Consider the following 25,472-nt stretch of genomic DNA (forward strand, 5'->3'; position numbering starts at 1 on the left):
GGAAAAACGCAAGCATAAACAAAACCATTGAAAGAGGGTAAGCTAGAAGAAAGATTTTGACCCAGAGCAAGTCGAAAGATGGAGCAAAGACACAAATGTCTGTACACGACGGCAGAGAGAAAACAATCTAACAAAGGAGTCTATGCCCATGCCTACTACCACCAAGAGGAGGAGTCACTTGATCCCGTAACTCAAAACTCTTCTTCGAACAAAAACAACTTGCACTACCCCAGACCCAACGTTAGATAGCAGAGCATGTGTGTCTACAGACACACTTGCAATTGAACATCTGATTTCATTCAAATGAGAAAGACTGGTTTTAAAGTGAGCAAACTCAGAGGGCAACTGTGCATTGGCTCAAACCTGGTGATACTAAGAATGTCCAGACCAGGTTGCGGTACCACTGGGGCATCACAATGTGTTTGGGAGGGAAAATATAGATCAGCCTTTTTAATGCATCATGACAGATGATTTGAACAAAGATGGCTGATCAGGTAATTATAAAAAGGCAGACAAATAACCTTTAATCATAGCAAAGCCATGCTGGGCTAGTGATAGGTAGAAAAGGAGAATGTGAGACAGCAGAGCTTGTAGAGGTTTGATAAGCCGGGAGGAACACAAAACTGCAAACTTCTCTCAGCATCCCAGACAGATATTTTTATCCAAGGAACACCCTGACTGCCAAAATAATATGAATGACTACAGGAAGGAGATTGAAGGTCATCAACTGCTGCTGTCTGATCATCATGCATGGAGGCATATGGCGTACAGGCTCCAATGTACTTTGTTGTGCTGTTGTGAAGGGAGATCCTCCAGAACAGGTAGTCGGATCGGAGGACACATAGTAATGGATAGAATCTATAGGAACAACACATGGCTGGCTGAAATCCATAGTCACTAGGATGTTTTTGGACTCGGGTGTTCCCAATCTTCTTCAGAACTTTGGACAGGAGAGATAGATGCAGTAAGGCTTCAAGAAATCCCGGGCTCCAACCCAGCAGAAAGGATCTCCGAGAAAGAACTGCCTCGGGAACTTCAATGCACAAAGTTTGGACACTGTGCGATCTTGGTGGTTGCAAAAAGATCATACCAGGTTTCTCCTCTTTGTTGGAAGATGCTATGCCACCTCTAAGTGCAGCTGCCATTCATGATTTGCTAGGTAAAGCGGGATGAGTTTGTCCACCTCGGTGTTTAAAGATCCTGCCAGGTGGTGTACAACAAGGGAAATGCTCTGATGACTCCACCAGTTCCTTAGGCACAGAGCCTACTAGCATTGGGTTTACAACCCCAACTTGCTGTGTTTGTTGCATTCCACATGGTGGTGCTGTCGGTGAAATCGTGAACCCTTTCCCCATTGATGGATGGAAGGAAAGCATTCAGTGTCAACAGGTTGCTGTGGAGGCGTTATTCCGGTGGAGACCAGAGTCCTTTGATCACTCCCTTTGGCAGATAGCCTTTGCAAACTAGCAACCCAGTGGAAGATTGGGTAGTTCACTATCCCTTGGATGTCCCTGGATGCTGTCGGCAAGACCCCCGAACTCTACCTCGAAAGGATTGGTAGGTCTGTTACATCTCCCTTCTGAAACCTTAAAAGGGGCATTATTGTTGAGGAAACTGCCGCACAGGCAGTGCAAGTTCAAGAGAGCATTTTTACTTTTATTTCCTTGAAGCGCGCTATTGCAGAGTCTGCCTGTTCTCCAAAGAAATGGCTACCATGAAATGATATGTCCATCAGGGACTATTGGACATCACTTAAGAAGCCTGTCAATCTTATCCATGCATGACGGCAGACCACCACAATGGTTCCAACTGAACTGGTCTTTCCAGTCAGTAGGATCTAGACCTGAACTGATCACATACTCCACAGGGTCATGCACACACTGGATGATTGATTGGAGGTTGACATGAAGGTCGTCTGGGACTGCCGGCAAGATATCTCTCTCCATGTCCCACAACATGTACAAGTAATGCCCGAGGAGGCAACTCGAACTGACAGATCAGAGGGCAAAACTGGCAGAGGAGAACATCTGTTTCCCAAATGTCTCAATACATTTCAACTCTGCCTGGAAAGGAGGTTGGAAACACATTCAGGTTTTGTTGGACGACTGAGGCCTGAATCACAAGACTCTCTGGTGTTTTATCCTGCAGGAAGAAAGGTGGGTCCCCCAGCATGTGCCAACAGTTTATCTGTCTGCTGACAAGGGGGTATTACCCTGAGACCCTGACTTCACCCAAGTGCTCAATAGGTGTCTGTGAGGGCCTGAATTAATTGAAACAGTGCTTCCAAAGAAGTCTACCCTGGCTGCAGCACCTCTGTGAGTACATCTGTTTTACCCTCCAATGAGGGAATCTCAAGGTCAAGAACGTCTGCCCCCTTCTAACTGCCATAGTGAAAGAGGAAGATGAGCTCTATAGAGGTGCCAAACGGAGACTTTAGTCCAGTATCTGGGGAAGTGTCAAGACTACTGGCTTCCTTGAAGTCCAGAAAAAGATTTTCATAGTCATGTAGTTGAGATTCTTAATCACTACCATGTGGCTTTGGGAGAGGTCAAGTTGGGCAGAACTTCGATTGAGGTTGTGGCAGGTTCACTTTTGAGCCCAACAGGACAATGAGTTCACCCTCTGGTGTCAGCTACGCATAAGGAATGGGCACAGTACTTTGCACCCAGGGAGAAGTCAGAACAGGATTTGGGTCCCAGAGTTGGAGTGTACATTAGATCGAGGTCCAGTAGTGCCATCAGTGTTCGGAATAGAGCCACTAGTGGTAACCCATCTGGAGACCTCCTTGGATCCTTGGTGCCCCAAGATGAGCTTGAGGGCACCGGAAGTATACCAAAAATTCTTAACATAGCCTCTTTCCAGGCTTGAAACTGCTGCAACATCGCCAATGGTCCTGGGAACTCTGGCTGGCTAGGGGCTAGTGAGAGATTCAGTTCTGTGATGTGTGACAGAGATCTAATAGAATCTTGATGTCTCCATGGCATCTCTTGTTGAGAGTGGCAGGAAAAGGGGGAGCCGTATTTGAAGTAAGGTTTCTCTCACTGGGTGTTACACTATCCACAAACTGTCTAGCTGGCTGGGACAACACAGTGAACAATAGAGTTGCCTGATTCCTTGGCCAAAACATGATAGTTTCTTTCAGTCTTCCTCACACAAGAACATAAGCTTCCCAAGTTTTGAACCAAATGTATGCTACCCTAGGTCTTATGAGTGTGGGGATATCAGGCATGAGTGAAGTTTCTAAGAGCTTGAGCAGGCATCCACAAACTATATATTAGGAAATAATAGGAGAGATTCATGTGGCATGAATAGATGCTGATTGGCACTCAGCCCAAATACTGCAGAGGAACCGACCAACACCAGACATTTCTGAAAACTAGAGACACAGAGAAATCCACCGTGGTCGGGCTCACATTAATCTAACATGTTTTATTACCTAAAATCCTATTCAAATGTCAAAATATGGAGTAAAAAAATTCACAACTCTCTCCTCTTCTTTGGCAAACCAATAGGTGGCAGGTTTCATGCAGGTGCACACAAGTTGCAGTGGCTACTCATTTATCTTCAATCGTTCACAGAGCTCAGCAACAGTGGGGGAAACAGCAATCTCCAGTGTACCCCAATTAGGGACAAATCCCATGAACTATACATACATCTCTGAGCACTTGCACACAATTATGGTCCTGTCCACAATGTTATTGAAAAAGATCTTCTTTATTAATAAATTCTTCAATGCTCAATAAACAGCTGATTCTAGCCAACACATGTTTCCTCTGGTTACATAAGACCTTGATGTCCTCAGGGCTATTAGTTACTAGTAGTACATAGAAGACCTAAAGGAGAGTACATAGAGTACATTTTGCCACATTGTCAAAGAATTGCACATAGGCATGTCTTCATTATCTCAATCAACAGTTGCGGTGAAACAAATGGTACTGTCCTTGATTTTATTTAACAGAGCACAGAGATATGGGCTGGGAGTACGCAATTTGGTATCACTGTGTTTGGCTTCTGCCCCAAGCAAGGCCTCAGTGATTTTGGCTCAAAGAAGATTTGTAGTGTTTATATTCTACAGGCAAACTCTTTTTGGCAGGCAGTCGAGCTGGAAAAGTTCTCTTTCACGTATGTGGGATATCCTCAGAAAAAAAGCTGTGCATTAGAAGAATCGCTGAGGATGAAGTTTCAGTGGAAACAGTCGTACTTGCCATCAGTTTTCCACTCTGAGGAAAAATTAGGAGAGTACTACTAAACTCCATCATCTTAATACCGAAACATGTTATTTGTCTCTTTGTCCCTCCCCCTTAGTCAGGTGTTAAAGAAGGGTCTTTTTCACACATGACAACTTTGGATTGCAGTATTTTGCAACAATGACATTTGGACACTTCAGGTTTGGAAATTAAATATGCTTGGAATGCTTATCTGTATCAGTCATTATTGCTTACCACTTAACAGAAATGTTCAGTGGACCTACTCAAGGAGATAAAAAAAGAAAAGAAGGAGGAATAGGAAATAATAATGAGAAGCTAACACAGGACAATCAAACACAGGTCAAAAACTATAAAACTGCAGTTGAAGATGTGTTGTTTCATTTATTTGATTGCATTTCTTCAAAAAACAAGGTTTCAAACCCCTGGAAAATGAACGCTTCCAAAACACTAATATTACTTGAAATCAAACTTATCAAACATTCTCTTGAAATAGCAGGAGAAACAGAAGGATTTATGTTGTGAAGTAACGCAAACTAAATAAATAACAAGCTGCTCTAGGGTTTCATGGACTGAAAAAGGTTTTGAAAGTGTCCCATGATCTCATCTGGGTCAATGGATCACACTGTTAACAATAGGATCTGAAAATCCTATTGTTAGAAAGACTACAAAAAAGGAAGTGCAAATCCCACTTACGGCAATATGAAGATGTCGGTACTCGTGAGAGACGCATCTGGCGAAGCTGGGAGCACCCCAATTTGCCACACCTACTTCATTCAGCAGACACTGACGGCTAGCAGAGCCTAGAAAATAACAAGAATTCAACATCAATTTTGTTTTCAGAACTTTTATATAGCGGAACGTTAGGAAAACACTGTGGGATTTAGGAAGGTTTTCATCTCAAAACAACAAGAAGAGAAATGTATCAAATGTTCTAAAGGGTTAAAGTTTGCCTTCAAGTCTTGTCACCTGTGGTAGTTTGTCTACGATCCTGCATGCCTAGTATTGCATCGAGAGCCCATCTGTGTGGGTTGTGTTATGGCATGAGGAACCAGACGAGTTTTCAAAAGGTTCTCAACTGTTGTTGAGAATGATTTAGCTGCAATTTACTTTTCAGGTATGTTAGGTGTTGTTTTTTTCTATTTATGTGGTATACTTTGAAAATATTTTTACATGTTTATATACTTTCAGTGCACTACTTCATGCATGCATCATTCACGTTTCATCATGCATAACCTTGCAATGCAGCTTGGGCAAATTGTAAATCTGTTTTTCTATACATTCACTTGCTTTTTACTGTACACTTACATTTCTCTTATAACTACCATGTTTTTCTTTCTTTAGCACGCGGTGTACAGTGCTATATTAGCAAGCGGCTATTTTTCTTCGTAAAGTTTGTTGACGAATGTCCTTAACAAACACCTCACTGCTTAATAATGTATTTTTCTTCTGCAATCCAGGTGGATACATTCAGGTGAGCTTTCTAGCCAACTGTGTTTCATGTTTCATCTGCAATTCTAATGGATACATTCTTGCAACTCTAGTGGATACACTTGTATAAACAATGACCGTTATCTTTTTTTGCAGATCGTATAGATGCAACCATGTATACTTTGCAGTCAATGAACCCACGGTTACCCTCTTTTCAGTTTTGAATGGATAGATTAATTTATGTCTTGCAGCCAATAGAATTCTAGTCGTCCTCGTTGCAATTCTGAATGTACACACCAATGTATGTTTTGTGATACCCTTTTTCGGTTCCACGGGAAACATTCATTTAAATTCTTTGCAGCCAGTGGAATTGCAGAAATCCTCTTTGCATTTGTTGTTGGATACTTCTTTGTCAGTGACATTTCATAGGGTTCCGCGATATAAACATAACATATGGAGAAGTGCCCCCTAAATGTATCTTGCATTTCTGTGGAGATATTGTTTTTGGAAAATGGAGAGCAGAGAACCAACAAAAGCGATGAACTTGCTATGATAGGATCCTGCCTGTGATAAAATGATTTTTACTTTCTTGAAAAAAAATTTATTAGCTAATTAGGCCACAGGGTTTATTTAGTACGCTGAAAAAGGATGAAACATACACACCGTCTATTAGTATTTCTGCAGGTTTTACCGCAATAATTATTCTGTCATTCTATTCTTTAAGGAAGAACTGTAATTTAGAAAGAATAAAAAAAACTAGCAATAAAAAAACTTGCATATAGACACAAATATTCCTTTGTGTATACATCCTATTTTTGTCTCACAAACTATACCATACTACAGAGACTGTTGTCCAGAAACCTATTTGTGTCACAGAGACCCAGAGACAAAGTGGATAGGAAATTCCAGTCTGTCCACTTTATTCCACTTGCAGCATAGGGAGCACCCCAGAGGGCAACAGAGCCCCTCTCATGCGAAAGTATATTTACAACATTTTATTAGTGGGACGGAGAAAGGCTCTTACATTTCATTCTCACCTGAGCTGGAGACCAGATCATTTTCCTGACAGTTAGGATAATATGCTCTCCTCTGGGAATGTTGATAACAGCACTGGCATCATAATTGTGCACTATTTGCAGTTTAAGACTTTTTCGTACTATTAAAATAGTCTGATTTTGATCCAGTGACTACTTCTACTTTATTTGCCCTGTCCAATTTCACTAAAAATGTTTAGTTCTTAAAAGTGTAGGACTTAGCTAGTCAGAAGCTGCAGTCTTGTTGACTTGGCATCTCATATATGGGTCCAAGTACAACACAAAGGTCTGAAATCTTTCCCTTTGATTTAATATGGGAATAGTGCACGAGGAGGATAAATATTAAGGCCCTCATTACAACCCTGGCTGTAAACGCCGCTTACCACCGTGCTGACAGCCGCCAACATACCGATGAATATTATATTGACCAACACATAGAAATCCGCCACTATACAGACACCCACACAAGTCCGCCAGACCAAAGGTCAGTGATAAACTGGCAATAGCAAAACCCACAACGTTACGCCAACAGGAATACGCCCACAGTAACACGACCCACGAATCAACGCAGCGGTCTTTCAACTGTGGTAAACCATTGGCGGGACACACCGCCGCGCTCAAAATACACGCACACTTACAAAACTACACCACATTGGACAATTCAAACTGCACACACCTGACACACACATACACACACCACACTCACATACACCACTATAAAACCCACACCAACGTTACCCACAACCCTTTCAACAATTTTTCTTTTTTTTTTAACAGAGAGAGACACAAGCCAGGAGCACCCACTCAATCTGTGCCACAGAATACCATCACCCATAAACCATCCATGCACCTCACAGCATACACCACAACACAGAACCCCACACCTGACCCCACACATATCACTCACACCACATCCATGGCACCCCAAAGACACCCTAGGTTTTCAGAGGAGGAACTAAGGGTCATGGTGGAGGAAATCATCCGGGTAGAGCCACAGCTATTCGGATCACAGCTGCAACAGACATCCATTGCAAGGAAGATGGAGCTATGGCGGAGAATCGTGGACAGGGTCAACGCCATGGGACAGCATCCAAGAACAAGGGATGACATCAGGAAGAGGTGGAATGACCTATGGGGGAAGGTGCGTTCCATGGTTTCAAAACACCAGATTGCTGTACAGAGGACTGGCAGTGGACCCTCACCTCCTCCCCCATAACTAACAACATGGGAGGAGCAAGTCTTGACGATCATGCATCCTCAGGGCTTCACAGGAGTAGCAGGAGGACTGGACTCTGGTAAGTCAAAGCTTTACTGCTATATCCCCCTCTACCTGCATGCCATCACAAACTTGTACCTCCACCCCATCACTCCACATATACCCCACTAACACAACCCACCCATCCCAATACCAAGCCCTGCATGCAACAACAATGCATGGACACCCATCACAGACCTGCATGGGCACCCATCACCGCAGCATGCCCAATAAAGAGACTCACCCAGCCCACAAAATCACCACACACGCAAGGATAAGCCGACGGGGAAATCACAGTCATAGAGGGAAACACAACCATGCACAAGATGGCACACGCAGATACATTGACAATGCATTTTCCTCCCGACAGGACCCCTACCCAACGTCACCAGAGAGGAGGTGCCAGCCACTTCCAGCCCCCGTGTCATGACCACACAAACTTGCCAAGTCAAATCAAAGAAGTGCATGAGAAAAGCAAAGAGATATCCTCAGTGGAGACAGCAAAGCCCAAACTGGAAGAAGGTTTGCAGAGTAATCTTGCGCTTATTTCAAAGGAAGAATCAAGAAGAGAAGATCCAAGATGGCCGCTGTGAGTCCTGAAGGTTAGTTACAGTTCTAGTCTTGCAATCGGTTGGTTGCTAGGTTACGAGCTCTCCAGCTGGAAGCCTTGCACTTCAACTGAGGTCTGACAGGAATCAGCTGTGTGGAGAGAGAGCGCGCTTCAGAACAGAAACTCCTGTGAGGTAAAATTACATTTGAAGATTATATTACAGAAAATGGATAAATATTGTCAAGGTTTATTCAAAGAGTTTGATAGTAGACCGTTCCCGTGGAAGTCGGCAAGGCTACAGAGTTAATGTATGAATTAACCTTATGTTTACAATGTTCTTGTTTAAGATATTAAAGTGAAAGAAAAAACGAACTTTAAAAGAGCAAGTATCTACAAATGTCAAGGTTATAAACAAATGCCAAGTTTAAAGGAGAAACGAACTGTTAACAAATAAGCATTTACAAATTCAATGGTAATAAACCAAAATAGAGTTTAAACGAGAAACAAACTTAAATAAATAAGCATTTACAACTATAAGTTATCGACAGATGTCGAAGTAAGGAGAAACTAACTGTAATAAACAAGCATTTACAAATACAAGTTATCAACAAATGTCGAAGTAAGAAAGGAGAAACAAACTTTAATAAACAAGCATTTACAAATACAAGTATTGACAGAAGTCACAATAAGACAGGAGAAATTAAATAACATCAGCTGATTTGAAGAACGCATTATCACCAACTATATATATATATATAGCAACATAAAACCAATCTCTAACAAAGGTTGAGAAGTTCTTCCAGAATCAGTAATAAGCATTTTTTTAAGAAGAGCTATCATTTATAGAGAGAAGCAAGGCTACAGAGAACTCAGGGTGAGTGAAGAAATAATAGAATTAAAGAGAATTAAGTGTTGAGAGTAGAAAGTGAAAAACTGATGTTGTATGTCCCTAGTAATTGCGACTGTGACTCTTGCAGGTGCTGTATCCAATCTTAGATGTGAAGAGGCAGACTGAGACTGGCGTTCATCATCTCTGTGGCAGTCTCTCTACCATCCCATTCCCCTTTCCCCTTCCGGGGTACTCAGCACGAAGGATTAATATTCGTTGTGAGTAGCTCGGGTCGGGACTAAGGAGTTATCTTCTGCTTCTGAGGAAATCGAATTGAAGTATCCTGACACCCCGCCAAGAAGAGGCCCATAGTGATGACAGCAGCTCTGCAAGCCTGGATCACGATGACCAACCTGGCCCATCAGGGACCTCAGGACAGTCGGTTACCATGCCACAGTCCCAAACAACCACTGAGCCTCCTCCCTCAGGAAACACCAGCACAGCACCCACCCAGTGGCCCATGCCACCGTCCCTAGGACACGTCAATCAGCAGTGTGTCCACCACTACAGGGCCCCCCGCAACCACACAAACACAGGACGATCAGGGACCTGGGGTCAGTGGCAGTGGGCACACGGTTCAGGGGACAGAGGCACAGGACAACAGGGAAGCTGGGAGGAATGCTGTGCGATAGGGGGAGGACAGGCCCAGGGAATCGACCCTCCACAAGGCACTCTCAAGCATCTTGGGAGCGAACCACCATTCCCAGGAGACCATGGGCCAGGTACTGGCCAAGATACAGGAGACCCATCGGCTGCAGGAGGGACAGTACCGAGGGATCAGGGAGGACCTAACAAAAATATACACCATCCTGGTCATCACTGCAGGGGTGCTGGCTGACATGGGCAAGACTATGAGGGAGGCAGTGGTACAACAACGGCACCTGACACTAGCCAAACCGAGGAACAGCCTTCTACCTCCACCAGCGCTAATGGACAGGAGGCCCCACCACAGGACCAACAGGCCACCAGCACCCCACCCCCTGCAGAAGGAGAACCACCCCACAAACAATCCGTGCGATCCAGGCAGAAGACATGGAACATTGCCAAGACCCCTGCCAGGAAATAAGACTCTCCTAATTGTCACCCTTCTGTCCCACTATGTCACCCTGTCCACCTTGAACTGCCATTGCTCCACTTCCTATGTCCCCTTGGACAATGCACCTGTGATGCCAATGGACTGGACTATAACTGGACATTCCTCCACCATCACCCCAGCCCCTTGCACATACCCCGTACTTATTGGCACAAAAATAAACACCCTTGAAACAAATACCATACTGGAGTCAGTGTCATGAATAAAAAAAGTTATTAGCACAACATTATCAAAGCATTGCAACGTATATGTTCAGTGAAATATACTACAGGATGACCTTTGGTGGGCAGCAGTACACATAGCAGGAGCCAGAATGGGGCACACAGATCTGAGAATAGAGAATCCAAAGGGTACAGTCAGTGCCCATAAACAGAGGGTAAGAGGCTGCCATGTAGAATGTCCAAAAGATTACTGAAAAGTAAAGTTGAGTTACAGTCTCATACCTGTGTGACACTGGAAGTACTGCTGTATAATGTTTGTTCTGTTGTCCACATCTTCTTCATCTACCTCCTCTTCCTCACTGTCCACAGGCTCCACCACTGCCACAAGACCATCTCCAGGCTCATCCTCCTGCAGAAAAGGCACCTGACATCTCAAGGCCAGGTTGTGCAACATACAGCATGCCACGATGATCTGGCACACCTTCTTGGGTGAGTAGTACAGGGACCCACCTGTCAGATGGAGGCACCAGAAAATGGCCTTCAGGAGGCAGAGGGTTCTCTCAATAATCCTCCTAGTACGCCCATGTGCCTCATTGTAACGTTCTTCTGCCCTTGTCCTGGGATTCCTCACTGGGGTCAGTAGCCATGAGAGGCTGGGGTAACCTGAGTCATCTGTAAATATCGAGGGACAACTGTTAGACACACACTAACCCTTAGGGACAACCCCATGCCCAGACACCTACTTATAGTGGGTGGGGACCTTGGGCTCACCTATTAGCCACATAGGGTGCCTCTGGAGTTGGCCCATCACATAAGGGATGCTGCTATTCCTCAAGATATAGGCGTCGTGCACAAAGCCAGGATATTTGGCATTCACATGGGAGATGTACTGGTCCACCAAACACACCATCTGCACATTCATCGACTGATAGCTTTTCCTATTCCTATAAACCTGTTCATTTCTTAGGGGGGGGAACAAATGCCACATGTGTACCATCAATGGCACCAATGATGTTGGGGATATGTCCCAGGGCATAGAAGTCAGCTTTAACTGTGGCCAAATCATCCACCTGGGGGAACACGATGTAGCTGCGCATGTGTTTCAGCAGGGCAGACAACACTCTGGACAACACGTTGGAGAACACTGGCTGAGACATTCCTGATGCCATGGCCACTGTAGTTTGAAAGGAACCACTTGCCAGGAAATGCAGCACTGACAGAACCTGCACTAGAGGGGGTATTCCTGTGGGCTGGTGGATAGCTGACATCAGGTCTGGCTCCAATTGGGCACACAGTTCTTGAATTGCAGCACAATCAAGTCTGTATGTGATGATAATGCGTCTGTCATCCACTGTCAACAGGTCCACCAGGGGTCTGTACACCATGCCGCCATCTCATCATCTGCCTCAGGGGTTGTAGCCTATGGAGGAGAACGGTGAGCAGAAGGTCATATTTCCACACAGAATGCACAACTGTTGCAGAATTGAGGTCACACAAGCAGTATGTGAAGTCAAGAGTCAGTTGATGGGCCAATGTCTGCTGTGATGAAGTTAGGTGCCATGCCATGTGCCCCCCTGAAATGGCAGCTGCCTGACCTGTGAGGAGGGACAAGTGGAAATGAGGTAAGTGCGCTGGCGTTGTGCACCGCCGCGCAACTTCGCATTGGTTATCATTGGGCCCTATTGGTTCCAGGAGCCAATGGCGTTGTACATCGGCAGTAACGGTACGCACCGCTGCAGATGTCACCGCCATTTTCTAACTATTCACTCACTTGCTACCTGACCATCAAGAGAGGACCTACACTGCAAGTGCTGCTGTGACCTGAGTCTGGAAGCGACAATGGCTACAGTGTCTGGGGAAACAGCTCCTGCCTTCACTGCAGAGGAGTTGGAGAAACTGGTGGATGGGGTCCTACCCCAGTACACGTTACTCTACGGTCCTCCAGACAAACAGGTGAGTACACTGTGAGCATGATGTGTGGGCAATGCATGTTTGGAGTGGTGTGGATGTAAGCCACATGTTGGGGGGTGCTGATGCATCCTGGCCTGAGTGCTGCATGAAAGGTGGTCAGTGTATGTGCGTCAGGGCATGGGTGGGAACTGGGGGGCAATGAGTATGCCAGTCCGGATGGGTGAGTAATCCTTTTCTGCGGTCTTTTCCCTCTAGGTCAGCGCCCACCAGAAAAGGGTATTTGGCGTGCCATCGCCAAGGAGGTGCAGACCCTGGGGGTCTATCACAGGTGGAGTACCCACTGCCACAAGAGATGGGAGGACCTGCACCGCTGGACCAAGAAAACGGCAGAGCCCCAGCTGGAGTGCCCGTCGCACCATGACGCACCATGACCCCCCCTGATGTTCCGCATCCTGGCGGTGGCCTATCCGGAGTTGGATGGGCGTTTGAGGGCATCACAGCAGCCACAAGGGGATGAGTACAGATTCTGAATCCTGACTTTGCGTGCTTTAGGAGCTAGCTGGGTGGGGGATGTGGGCTGTGGGTGCCCCTAGGCCAGGGCGATCATGGCAGGGTAGGTCCCTTGTGTGCAGGCTCTGAAGCACTCCAAACCCAATGGTGTAAGTGGGCATATACTACTGGGCAGGGTCCTGTGGGTGTCAGGTGTGCAGATGCTGGCGTTAGGCATTGTACCCCATGGGCTTGTGACTACCTTAGTGACTGGTTTGGCATGGCCTAGTGCATAGGGCTGCTCCCTGTGTGTTGTGTACACCAACGGTAGTGTTGTTGATGGCATTGACAAAGTGTATCCTCTGTCTCCCCCCCCCCTTTTTGTTTTGTCACCCTGTCCTTGTGTGCATTAGCATTATCTAGCGGAGGAGCAGAGGCACCAGCGAAGGAGGGAGCTGCATCCCACATGGCCCATGAGGCCAAATCCACCGAGGGTGAAGGCACCAGTGGGACGGAGGGCGAGAGGAGCACCACAACGGGGACAGGAGGGGAGACCAGAGACAGCGACTCCTCCTCCGATGGAAGCTCCCTGGTGGTGGCGAACACCTCTGTGCCCACCCCAACAACAGGTACAGCTGCCACCCCCCTACCAGCACCGCCCTCCCAGCAGCCCCTCACCGTGTTTCCCGTGCCCGCTCACCCAGGAGGGTGGGCATCTCCTTCTCCTCAGGAACCTCAGGCCCTGCCCCAGTCAGCCCTGCTGCCCTCAGTGAGGAGGCTATTGACCGCCTGAGATCCCTCACTGTTGGGCAGTCAACCATTCTGAATGCCATCCAGGGTGCCGAGAGGCATTTGCAACAAATGAATGCATACCTGGAGGGCATTCATTCTGGCATGGTAGCCCAACAGAGACCATTTCAGGCTCTGGCCTCAGCACTGATGGCAGCCATTGTCCAAGGGTCTAGCCTCCTCACTCCAACTTCCTCTACCCAGTCCCAGTCCCCTCAACCCCAGCTTATCCCAGGCACACCTTCAGACCAACAATCACCCAAATCAACACACAGAAGTGGCTCAGGCAAACAGAAGCACCACACTTCATCACACAGGCACTCACACAAGCACCATCCCCATGCAGGCACACCAATATCCACTGCCTCCACTGCGTTCCCCTTCTCCTCCTCGTCCATCCCCACCCAGTATCGTCTCCACTCACACCTGCATGCACTACATCCTCATCCACTACGTCCATCACCAGCACGCCCATCACAACACACCCCTCACAAGCAGTCACCACCCCCACAACTATGCACACGTCCACTGTGTCCTCTCCCACTGTGTCTGTGACCCCTCCTCCCAAAGTACACAAACGCAAGCACCCACCCACCCAACATCCTTTCACCTCACAGCAGCATCCAGCCCATGCAGAAAGACACCTCCTACAACCACTCCCACTTCCTCCACTCCCAAACCCTCTCCATCTTCCCATCCCAGTGTGTCTAAAAAACTTTTCCTTGCAAACTTTGACCTCTTCCCTACGCCTCCCCCCGTCCTTCCCCTCGGGCCAGGGTGTCAAGATCCCAGGCCAGCACGTCAGCCACCAGGTTGGTGTCCGCTGTTGTACCTGCAAGTCCCAGGGGATCAAAGGGGGCACCCGTCAGGGCTGCCAGTGCGCCACCGACCCCTGCAAATGACCAATACATTCCACCACCTGCCAAGGTGAAGAAGGTGCCAGCATGCAGCATGGCCAAGAAGCACGACCCACCCAGCAAGGCCTCCTCCAAAACTGCATCTGCTAGTGCCAAGGTCACATCAGTGTCTGCCCAGGTGGGGAAGGGCAAGAAAACCCAAGGCAAGGCACTTCAGATCTCAGAGCCTCCAGGTGAGGGACTGGTGCCCACCAATAGTACTGACAGCCCAGCAACCTGTACAGCGGAAAGCACCGCCGCAGGCACCACCACCTGCACCGCCCCCCTGCACCGCCGCTGCAACAACAACAGTCAGCAGTATCATCCCCAGTAGGCAGCTGTCCGAGGCTGCAGGAGACGGCCTGGTGTCTCCCTCCACTACTACCAGCACCTGCACCACTGCCAGCACCGGCAGCATATCCGCTGCAAACACTGCCGCAAGCACCGCCACCTGCACCGCCATCTGCCCTGCCACATGCCAGCCGGTGCCACTATATCTGTTATCAGCAGTATCCCCAGTGGGAAACCATCCGGGGATGCAGGAGGTGGCCTGGACCCTCCACCCACCAGTTAAAGCACCACCACCAGCACCGTCACTACCAGCAATTTGCAGGCTAAGTCACCGCAGGATGGAGTCTGGCTCTGCCTCCATGGAGTATCATGCTATCTGCTCCCTGCACATCTCGTGCCTCAGGCACCCAGGTGAGGGAATGGGAAATGCCACACCCCAGGTGCAGCATCACTGGGCACAAGGCCCCATCCAGAACCAGTGGAGATATGCATCCACTATCACTTTCCTTGGCAGGATGAAGCAGACTAGGCACAACGCCCCCTCCAGAACCAGTGGAGATATGCATCCACTATCACTTTTCTTGGCAGGATGAAGCACACTGGGCACTAAGCCCCCTCCAGTATCAGTCGAACATGTCACCCACTTGAGAGACTGTGGCTTTGCACTCCCCAGGACCAATCAGTGGGCACGCCACCCACTTGAGACTTCAGAGACTGTGGCTTTGTACTCCCAGGACCAAGCAGTGGGCATTTTGCCCCCTCCAGGAGCAGTGGCGTTATTCCATCTTCCGGGCTAGGTGCTCCCCCCCTTCCCCATGAGGTGCCTGTGTGTTTTCGACCTGATGCCCCTGCAGTGTTCTCTCCGTTTGGAGGCAGGAGTGTGGGCTTTGCCCATGTTTTCTTGCCCACTGGCCATGGACATTTGCAAAGGACAGTGTACAGCCTTCTGTACATATTGTAAATATTTGTACATACTGTTGTTTACAATTGTTACCTTTATCTGCATATTTCTAAATATCACTATTTGCACTCAATCCCTTTTGTCCTTGCATTCTTCCAGGGGGTTACGGGGTGTAAATGTAACGTTGATGCATGTTTTTGTGCGTATGGTGTTGTGGGTGAGATTGGGGGTGGGGGTGTTGCATGTGTGTGTCACTCTCTTTTTCCTCCCCCCCTCCCCTGTGTGCGAGGTGCAGTACTCACCGAGGTCGTCCCCGCCGCGTTCTTTGATATTCCTGGTTCTTCATTGAGTGTCGAAAGGTGAGTGGTTCCCCTTCTGTGTACTGTTACCACTGTGCATTTGATGGCGCTGGTACTGAACCGGAAAAGCTGGCTGATTGGTGGGGGAGGGTGGGGGGGGGTGTTACATTGTCTTCCGCCTGTCTGTTGGTGGTTACCGCCGCTGTGTTTGTTGCTACCGCCGTGGCGGTCGAAGTGTTAAAGTGGCTGTCTGTGTTGCCGGTTTCCGCCGTGGTAGTGATCCCATTTTTTTTATTGCCGGCTTGTTGGCGGTATTACTGCTGCTTTATCACTGACCGCCAGGGTTGGAATGAGGACCTAAGTGTTTTCAACAGTGGCCTGGGAGGCAGTGATAAAAGTGCATAGGCAGGAGCAAGGGGCCAGGGTATACGTGAAAGTTAAGGTGCTATGTGGTAGGTAGAGAAAGAGAGGCCAAGGGACAGTTGGGTTACAGGTAGGAGGGTTTCAAAAGCAATGGTGTAACAAAATTTGAGGGGGGCCTACAAAGTACATGTAGCCCCCTCACTCCTCGGACATAATCAGGAGCTCACATGCCAGGGGCCTGCAGCCCGGCTGTGCTAATACTCCCTGGGACTCAGATCCACCACCACATCGCAGCGGCCAATGTTACACCACTATTTAGAAGGGGCAGAGGTAGAAGTCGTAGTGCAGAAGTAAGGTTAGAGCTACACTAAACAAGCTAAGGAAGAGGTGGTAGAGTATAATTTGGGAGAGAAGTACAGGCATAAAGATAAGACACAGAGACATGACTAGTAGTACCGAGGTGTAGGTAGGTTTTCAAACACTTTGAAACTGACAGTAGTAGACAACAGGGGTAAAAAAATTAAATCATAGTTAAAGAACAGATGTCAGGTGTATCATTTGCATAGTAAGAGGAAATTGTGTTTTAGCCACTTGTGTACAAACTGTACGTTTTCATTAAAAAACAGAAGCACAGACATCAGCCCTCTGAAATGCAGTAGGCCAAATTTTGAACTATTAAACTTGAAGAGTTAATGGAAACCTTGGCTGTACAATTGTCAGGGAACTTCGCAGGAACCCCCAATACTCATGTCAAATTCCTTACATTTTCCACCATAATAATATGATATACAAAGCCAAATGCTACAAACAGACGCAACGTCTTAATAATATCAAACATCAATAGTTCAACATCAATTAATGCAGTCTATACAATGTTCTTTCACGTACTGGCAGATGCCATGAGGCACCTGATATCTAGGATTACAACTTACTCCACGCTATATTACAGTAGTAACACTGTTAACCATGGATAATACATTATTACCTCATGTACAGCATTTCTCTAGCAACGCAACACTTAACACATTAGATTAGATATCACCTAAACTTGCCATATCAAACAAAAGTTTGTATAAATGAACACTGCACTGCACATAAGTTTACCCTCCTACCTGAATGAGAAACTCTGAAATACTGGAGGAAACAGGAATATGAGAAGCAAATTCTGACTCATCTCAAAACTAGAAATCATGAAAATTAGAAATAAAACTCTCCACAAAGCTTTCTCATGTGAAGCACCAAGACTTTGGAATCCTATTACATGAAGTATAAAACGAAATCGTAACCTGCTCTTTTTCATCAAGACCTCAATTTTCACCCCTTTTGAACCTAACTTGAAGATTGATCTGCTGCTTCACTGTAACCTCTACCACTATTTCCCTACCAATACCTTGAAAGGCCTGTCTCTCCCTATCTCAACGACGGCCATAGCCTCGTCTGTCAATCAGTTTGAATGTCTTACCAGCTTTTATCTGTCAGTGTCCCCTACAACTTGGCAACTCCCTCTCTTCACTACCTCTCCCGATCTCTGTGATAACCTCCTGTCATTTGCATTGGCAACTGCAACTGAATAGAGGTGGGGGAGGAGGGGGTTGTTAAAAAAAAAATACATAAAAAAAAATACTTACCTTTTCCTTTGGGAGACACGTTAGTTTCCCTTTCTTCCTCGTCCTTTTCCCTGCAGCACACAGGCTCCCACACTCCCCTGAGCCACTCATGACGCTGCTGTCACCAGCATAACGGCAGTGTCATGACTGGTGAGAGAGGCCTCGTTCAGCGCTCACAGAGGAAGTGGGACCCTATGCACTTTCTCCTCCCAGCTGTGCAATACAGCTGGATGGAGAAATGCAAAATGCGCATGACTGTTTACCCAGCCCAACACAGCCGGCCAAACAGACATGCATACTTATGGTGTACATATCCTGTCTCCTTCAGCCCTCCCCTAGTCCCGTCCAGCCCAGCCCCACCCCACCCTAACGTGTCTTGCAATGAAAAATAAATTGTTGGCTGAGGACATGGCGCGTAGCAGCAGTGCTGCTGCGCGCTGAGCGTTGCGTCTTTCTGGGTTAGGGAGGGGGCGGGCGAGAGTTCCCTCGCGCCGAATGTGTCGGCCGGAGTGCGTCGTTGGGGATTTCCCGAGCCACAGGAGTGGTGAGTCGGCTCGGGGACGTCAGACTGCCTCCCCAGGGGCAATGTGGAGACGGGCAGCCCTGATGCTGGGGGCTTGCGCAGGGCCATTGCACAGGCCCCCCTCCAGGGAGAAGCAGGCAGAGCCAGCACAAGCAGAAGCTGGCTAAGTCCCAGTCGCCCCAAGGTTCCTTTAGGAGGCTGCAGGAAGGTGAGGAGGGGGAATGGAGTGCTGGAAGAGCCTGGAAAGTCTCCAGGGGCCCAACTAGGACGGCCCTTGCTGTGTAATACGTGGACTGGGGCTCAACCTCAAGGTAGGAAGGCTTTGAACTCGGTCTGTTTGGAGGTTGCTGATCCTTCCCCTGACTCAGTATGTTTAATTGAAAACGGAGAGCTTGGGAGCCTGGGGGAGGAAGTTAGTACCACCTGGGGGTGGGGGCCTGTCTCTCAAAAAACAGTCTGGACAGCCAGGTGGCAAAAACAAATAATAATATCAGTGTTGCCCCTAGAATTACTCCCTCCGTGAGATCCTTCTTTAAACTTAAGTCTAGGGTGGATCCTTCTTATTTAGAATCTATCCCGAAAAAGGTTTTCCAAGGCACTAAGGAGATGCAGGAACAAACGGATACGAGGTCTCTTGAATCAGGAGGATCCTTTCAAGAAGTTGAGACCCCACGATGCTCTGGTGTGCAGTCAGCCCGGAGTGGGGGGGGCTCCCCACTCCTCAGGTTACTGGCAGCAAGGACCCCCTCGTCGAAGTAACACAGAGCCCTTTGAAGGGTAGTCTCCCAAGTCAGGTTCCGGTTGATCAGTCGGGTCACCCTCGACAGGCTTCTGGCAAAGAACCTTCAGTAGAAGTGATGATACTTTCTCTCTCGAAGGATATCGGGAATGTGTTTGCCACCTCAGAAAAAAAACAGGCAGAGATTAGAGAGGTCTGTGAGGCCTTGTAAAAAAAGTTGGATCTTCTGTCATTAAGAACACAGGCCATGGAAGCTACGGTGGTGACTTTGAAAGAGTACATTGAAGTGAACAAAGTTGACATTCAGGCCTTGAGAGTTTCTGAGCAGGCCCTCCAGAATAAATTGGAACAATTAGAAAATAAATCAAGGAGAAATAACTTGAGGGTACTGCATGTTCCTGAAGGGGCAGAAGGAGCTGATCTGAAGTCTTTTTTTGGTATCACTTTTGAAGTCAGCACTCTCATTAGAGGAGAGCGAAGAGGAAATTGCGCAGGACATTCAAAGGATTCATAGAGACCCCTTCAGGAAAAATCCAAGCGTTAGCAAACCTCGGAAAATTTTGATTAACTTCTTAACATATGGTTTGAAGGAGAAAAGTTTGTTAAAAGCACTTAAGCTGAGATCTTTAAAAACGCAGGATTTTTCATTTGAAATTAAATCAGATTTATCCAGGATTACCATCAATAGGCAGTGGGAGTTGGGACAATGGCTTGAGGAGTTTAGATTATTGGGAGCCTCTGCACAACTTAAATTCCCCGCTAATCTAAAGGTTATGTTTAACAACAAAATGTTTAATGTGAGAGATGGGAAAACTGCGGATGAGTTGTTGGCTGTACTTAAGTCGGGGGCAGCACGATGGGGAAATAACGTCCCTGGCCCTAACCCGGGAATTACATGTGCTCTAATTGGAGACACACCTCAGTCCACTTGTTTAAGGGTGTCCTCCATGGGAGGGCAGGAGGTGGGAGGTGGGGGGAACAAGGTGGGGAGCATGTGATGAAAAAATGTAGAAAAAGGTTTCCTCATTCACCTCAATTAAAGTGGCACCCAGGGGATAATGGTGGGTGAGAGTAGTAAATGCCGGGACCCCTCTTTTGTTCAGTTACTTTCTTGGAATGTGAATGGATTAAGAACAAAGGGTAGGAGAGACAAAATTTTACAATATTTAAAAGACTCCCCCGGCTAAAATTCTTATACTACAAGAGACTCATCTAACTAGAGAGGAGGGGGTTGACCTCTTTAAAAAGCAAGCATGGGTACATTTATTCGCCTGCACAGAACATACCTTCAATACCAGGGGGGTTGCCATTTTATTTAAGCATGAGATTAAGGCAGGAATGTTAGAGGTACGATCCGACACAGTGGGTAGATGGATTATAGTTAAACTACAAATTTTTGACAGAACATTTACTGTGGCAGGGTTTTATGGTCCAAATTGTGACGATATTGGCCCACTTGAAAAATGCTTTACACAGTTAGTCGACTTCCCGGATCCGGTCCTAATTGCTGGGGATTTTAATGTAGTGCTAGATAATAATCTGTATAGGTCTGAGAAGTGTAGGTCATTAGGGACTCCAGAATCCCAATGTTTTTTGAAAGGATTAATGAAAGAGTGGGGGTTAAGGGATGTATGGCGGCAGCGGAAGAGAGATTTAAGGGAGTTTTTTTTTAATAATCAGAAATATGAGCACGCCTCTTGTATAGATTACTCTCTTATCGACTGCAGGTTTGAAGATTTGGTAGATAATATCACTTATTTACCTGCCCACCTCTCAGATCAGGCAGCAGTAGTATTAGATTTAAAGGTGGCTGGGTGGTCCGTTGGTAGCAGATGGACGCTTGACCGATCGTTGTTGCAAGACTTGGAGGCCCTTGATCAGTTGCAGATAGAGGTGGAGGTCTTTTTTAAATTCAATTTAGGTACGGCCCGCTGGCAGTGGTATGGGACACTTTTAAAGCAGTCATGAGAGGTAAGGCTATGAATATTGCTAGTTATAAGAATAGGCAGTATAGGGATACTATTTTACATTTGGAACAGGAAATGCTTAAAGTGAGGAGGCAACTGTTGGGGGAAACTAAGCAGGAGGAACCTGAAGTTTTGGAGTTTAAGTTGAACGAGTTAAGGCTTCAGTTGGAGCAGGCGTTACAAGTCAGAGTCACTAAAAGAGTAGAGGCTAGTAAACTAGCACACTTTGAGTATGGGGAGAGTGCAGGGAAGCTACTAGCTTGGAAATGTAAGCGAGATTTAGTAAGGAATTATATTAAGGAAGCAGAGTTAAATCAAGCAGGCAAGAGATCTTCGAATAGGGAAGGATATGGAGGTAGCTTTCCATTTTTTTTCTTCTGAACTATATAAAGAAGAAGCTGAGGTAAGAGAGGAGGATATCAGTACTTGGTTGGCAGATGACATACTCCCAACCCTATCACAAGAAGAACAAATTGCTTTGAACAGCCCGATCTCGGTGGCGGAAATCAGGAAGGTGCTGTTGGGTAGTAAAGATGGTAAGGCACCTGGGCCCGATGGCATTCCTATGGAGTTGTATAAACGGATGGCAGAGTCAATAATTCTAGTTTTGGTATATTCTTTCCTGGGATCTTTGAAAACAGTGCCCCTATTCCTAGTTCTTGGAATGAGGCAACGATTGCTTTAAGGCAGAAACCGGGTAAGAGTCCGGATAAGTGTGAATCGTATAGGCCCATCTCTCTGCTAAACTGTGATTATAAGATATTCGCTAAGAATCTTGCCGATAGACTCAGCAGAGTGATGGGTCGATTAATTCACCCTGACCAAAAAGGTTTTATCAAGGGTAGGTTTCTCTATGAATTAACCTACAATGTGGTGGGGGCAATTGATATGGCTACATCATTTGGAACTCCCCTGGCCATGGTTACTTTGGATGCAATGAAGGCCTTTGATAGTGTGAACTGGAGATACTTAATATTTATTCTGAGATCGGCTGGTTTAGGGAGAAACTTTTGTGGAGTTATAGATTTAATATATAGAGATCCCAGTGCCAGAGTTTTAGTAAACGGTAATCTCACCGAGCCCTTGAAGATCACAAGGGGTACTAGGCAGGATTGTCCTCTTTCTCCGTTATTGCTTGATTTGTATACAGAGCCTCTAGCCATAAAAATAAGAGGAAACTCGGCTATTGCTCCTTTTGAGTGTAATGGTTGGGTGAAAAAGGTGGCTCTATATGCAGATGATCTTTTAATTTACACAGCTGATCTGGTTTCTGCCCTGCCAAGGCTTCTGTCATTAGCTGAAGATTTTGGTAGAGTTTCAGGATTTCGGGTAAACACAGAGAAGACAGAGGTCATGGCTTGGAATCACTCATCGGTGGGACAGATACAACTGAAGAGAGTAATCAGATATTTAGGGATTCTATATACTCAGGACATTCAACAGCTTGCACTAACAAATTTAAAATTAGTGATAGAGAAATGGTGCAGATCCCTTCAGAGATGGATGTATCTGCCCCTGACACTGATAGGGAGGGTTAACTTGGTGAAGATGATGATTCTGCATAAACTTAATTTTTTGTTCAGCTCTATACCTTTGTTAATGTATATGCAGTATTTGTTAAAGCTTCAACAGGCAATTACCTCATTTGTTTGGGCATCAAAGGGATCTAGGATATCATGGAAAAAAACTGAGGAGAAAGAGGGAAAAAGGGGGACTAGCGCTCCCGGATTTGAACTATTATGCCTGGGCCTTTCAATTGAATTCAGTAAAAATGTTGTTTTCTGTTCCCGATGCCTCATCGATCGGTGTAATGTTTAAAGCTATGCTGAGCTCGGTTAGGGGAGCCGTTAAGGGATTTCTTTTCAAGTTTGGAGACCCAAATAATTTTTTTTTTTTTTAAACTTAAAATCCTCCGGGATCTCGCTACAAGTTGGTACTATTTGAGGCTGGCAGCAGGAGTGAGTTACTACAGCCCACGTGCTTCAATTTGGGACTCTCCTGGTACTCCTGAATGTTTTAGGGACGTTCTGGCATTACCACTGAAGAAGGCAGGGATAATGTCCTGGGGGGATCAGTTTAGTGATGGAATGTTAATCCCTCTGAAAGATCTTGAGGTGAAGTTGGGATGCATCTTTTCCATATTGAAGTACGCTCAAGTAAAGGGCTGGTTACGAGTATCACAAGTGGTATGTGGACCTGCCGGCTTTTTGGAAGAACTGGTGTTATCTGAGTCCCACAATTTTAAGCGGGTTTCAAGGTGGTATTGGGAGATATTAGAAGGTTTGGATGGGGAATTTATACTGCCCACCTCCCTATGGGGGAAGTCGTGCAGTGGTGTGTATCCTCGATGTCAACTTTGTTTAGGATTGTTAAGCCGGCATCTCTTCGGAGGAATCATCTGTTTATGATACCTAGAGCATATCTTTCCCCAGCGAGACTTTTTAGAATAGGCAGTAACAATGTAACTAAATGTCCTAAATGCGATTTACAGCTTGCTTCTGACCTCCGTATGTTTTATGAGTGCCCAGGGGTGGAGCTCTTTTGGAAAGATCTGGGTAAATATCTATCTCAGGTATTGGGATGGGAGATTTTGGTAACTCTCCCTTTGGTTATTTCCGGCCAGACGCAAGGAGTGGCTGGAGGAAGTCATTACATTAGTAGAATGTACAAGGACCTAATTTTCTATTCTATTTTAGTGGCCAGGAGGGAAATTTGTCGTAAATGGACAGCAAATACGCCTCCCTTGCTCAAAGACTGGCTGCAAGCCCTTTTTTATTTTTAAAAAATTGACTTGGCAGTGGGAGGCTGATCTAAGAGGAAAGAGAGAATGTGGGCCCCCGGCTTGATGGGCAGAGAAGCTGAATGTGGTTGTAGCCGTAGCGATTATATAAAAAGGCCTGGTTGGTTGTCCAATGATTATTTCCCCTCCTCCCCATCTCTCGAGGTCTGGCGGTTGCGGGTACAGCATCTACTGCTGGAAGCCCATATGAGAGAAATTGGGGGCTCCTCGGCAGAATGAGCTCTTTTTGGGAAGTGGTGCCAGGCTCAACTATGGGGCTGATATAGGAGTTTCGGTGCGGTGTATGAGGACAAAAAAAAAGAAAAAAAGAAAAAGCAATTGTTAATAACATTTTGTTATTATCATTTTTCTTACTTTTACCTAATACAGTGGGGCGATGCTCCTCCGCCTTAGCAGGGGAGTTACCGCTGGTTATTCGTCACTAATAAAATTCATTCCCTCAGCATCTGAATTGCTGATTCCATTCAGAATATTTACTTGGGCATTGTGCTCAATCTTCCACCTCCTTCTAGTATTTGCAATCTCTGGGTCTTTGTACCAACCTCTGAATAGGAAGTAAGGAAAATCTTAACGTCCGCAAGAAGTCCTCCAGGTCTTGGGACCTTGCCAACCCTAAAGAACTTGATCCTGGCCTCCCAGCACTTTTACTGATTATCACCATCCTTGTAAAAAGCTCCTTCGCAAATCGAGCAATACCCAGGTTTATTAAGCATGAAATCATCATCTCTATCCTAAAATATCTACAGCTGATCCTCTTGTCCTAGTCAACTACTCACCTATCTCGAGCCTCTTCGGTGCTGCTAAGGCACTTGAATCTGTTATTTCCTGGGAACTCTTCTTCCGTATGGAGTCTAATGTCCTCCTCAGTGACATCCAGACTGGATTTATGGCACAAAAGAGTAGAGAAACCACTCCAATAAACATTAGGAAAGTGCACCATTCTGCCTGTGATAACAGCCACGCCTGTGGATTGATACTACTGGCTCTTTCTGCAGCCTTTGACACCATTGACTCCATCATGCACTCTCCACCTCAGCTAGCATAAGCAGCAGTTCTCTGGAAAAGGTACCGGCTTGCTGCTCAACTGTAACCATCAAGTAATCGTGGGCCCTTTCCTCTCAATAACAGCCAACATCCATTAGTAGTGCTGCTCAAGACCTGATTTCCTGTCTTATTTAAGATCTATAGGGCACCCTTAACTATTCCTATAAGACAAAGTACCACATCAAGCTCCAATTAGAGCTTGAAAATGATCCTGGCAATCTTTGCAAACTCTTCA

The 25,472-nt window shown here is 46.4% G+C and overlaps 1 protein-coding gene across 18 annotated transcripts in view; it reads right to left on the minus strand.

Moving 5' to 3' along the window:
• Positions 1-25,472, minus strand: part of ADGRB2 (adhesion G protein-coupled receptor B2) — a 1,191,470-nt gene that overhangs the window by 490,392 nt on the left and 675,606 nt on the right. For all 18 annotated transcript variants that reach the window (XM_069223314.1, XM_069223308.1, XM_069223306.1 and 15 more), the window contains one exon: positions 4,902-5,008. In XM_069223314.1, coding sequence (XP_069079415.1) covers positions 4,902-5,008 — 107 coding nt within the window. The remainder of the gene's footprint in view (positions 1-4,901; positions 5,009-25,472) is intronic.

Source organism: Pleurodeles waltl, chromosome 3_1 (assembly GCF_031143425.1).
Source record: "Pleurodeles waltl isolate 20211129_DDA chromosome 3_1, aPleWal1.hap1.20221129, whole genome shotgun sequence".
Classification (NCBI taxonomy): domain Eukaryota; kingdom Metazoa; phylum Chordata; class Amphibia; order Caudata; family Salamandridae; genus Pleurodeles; species Pleurodeles waltl.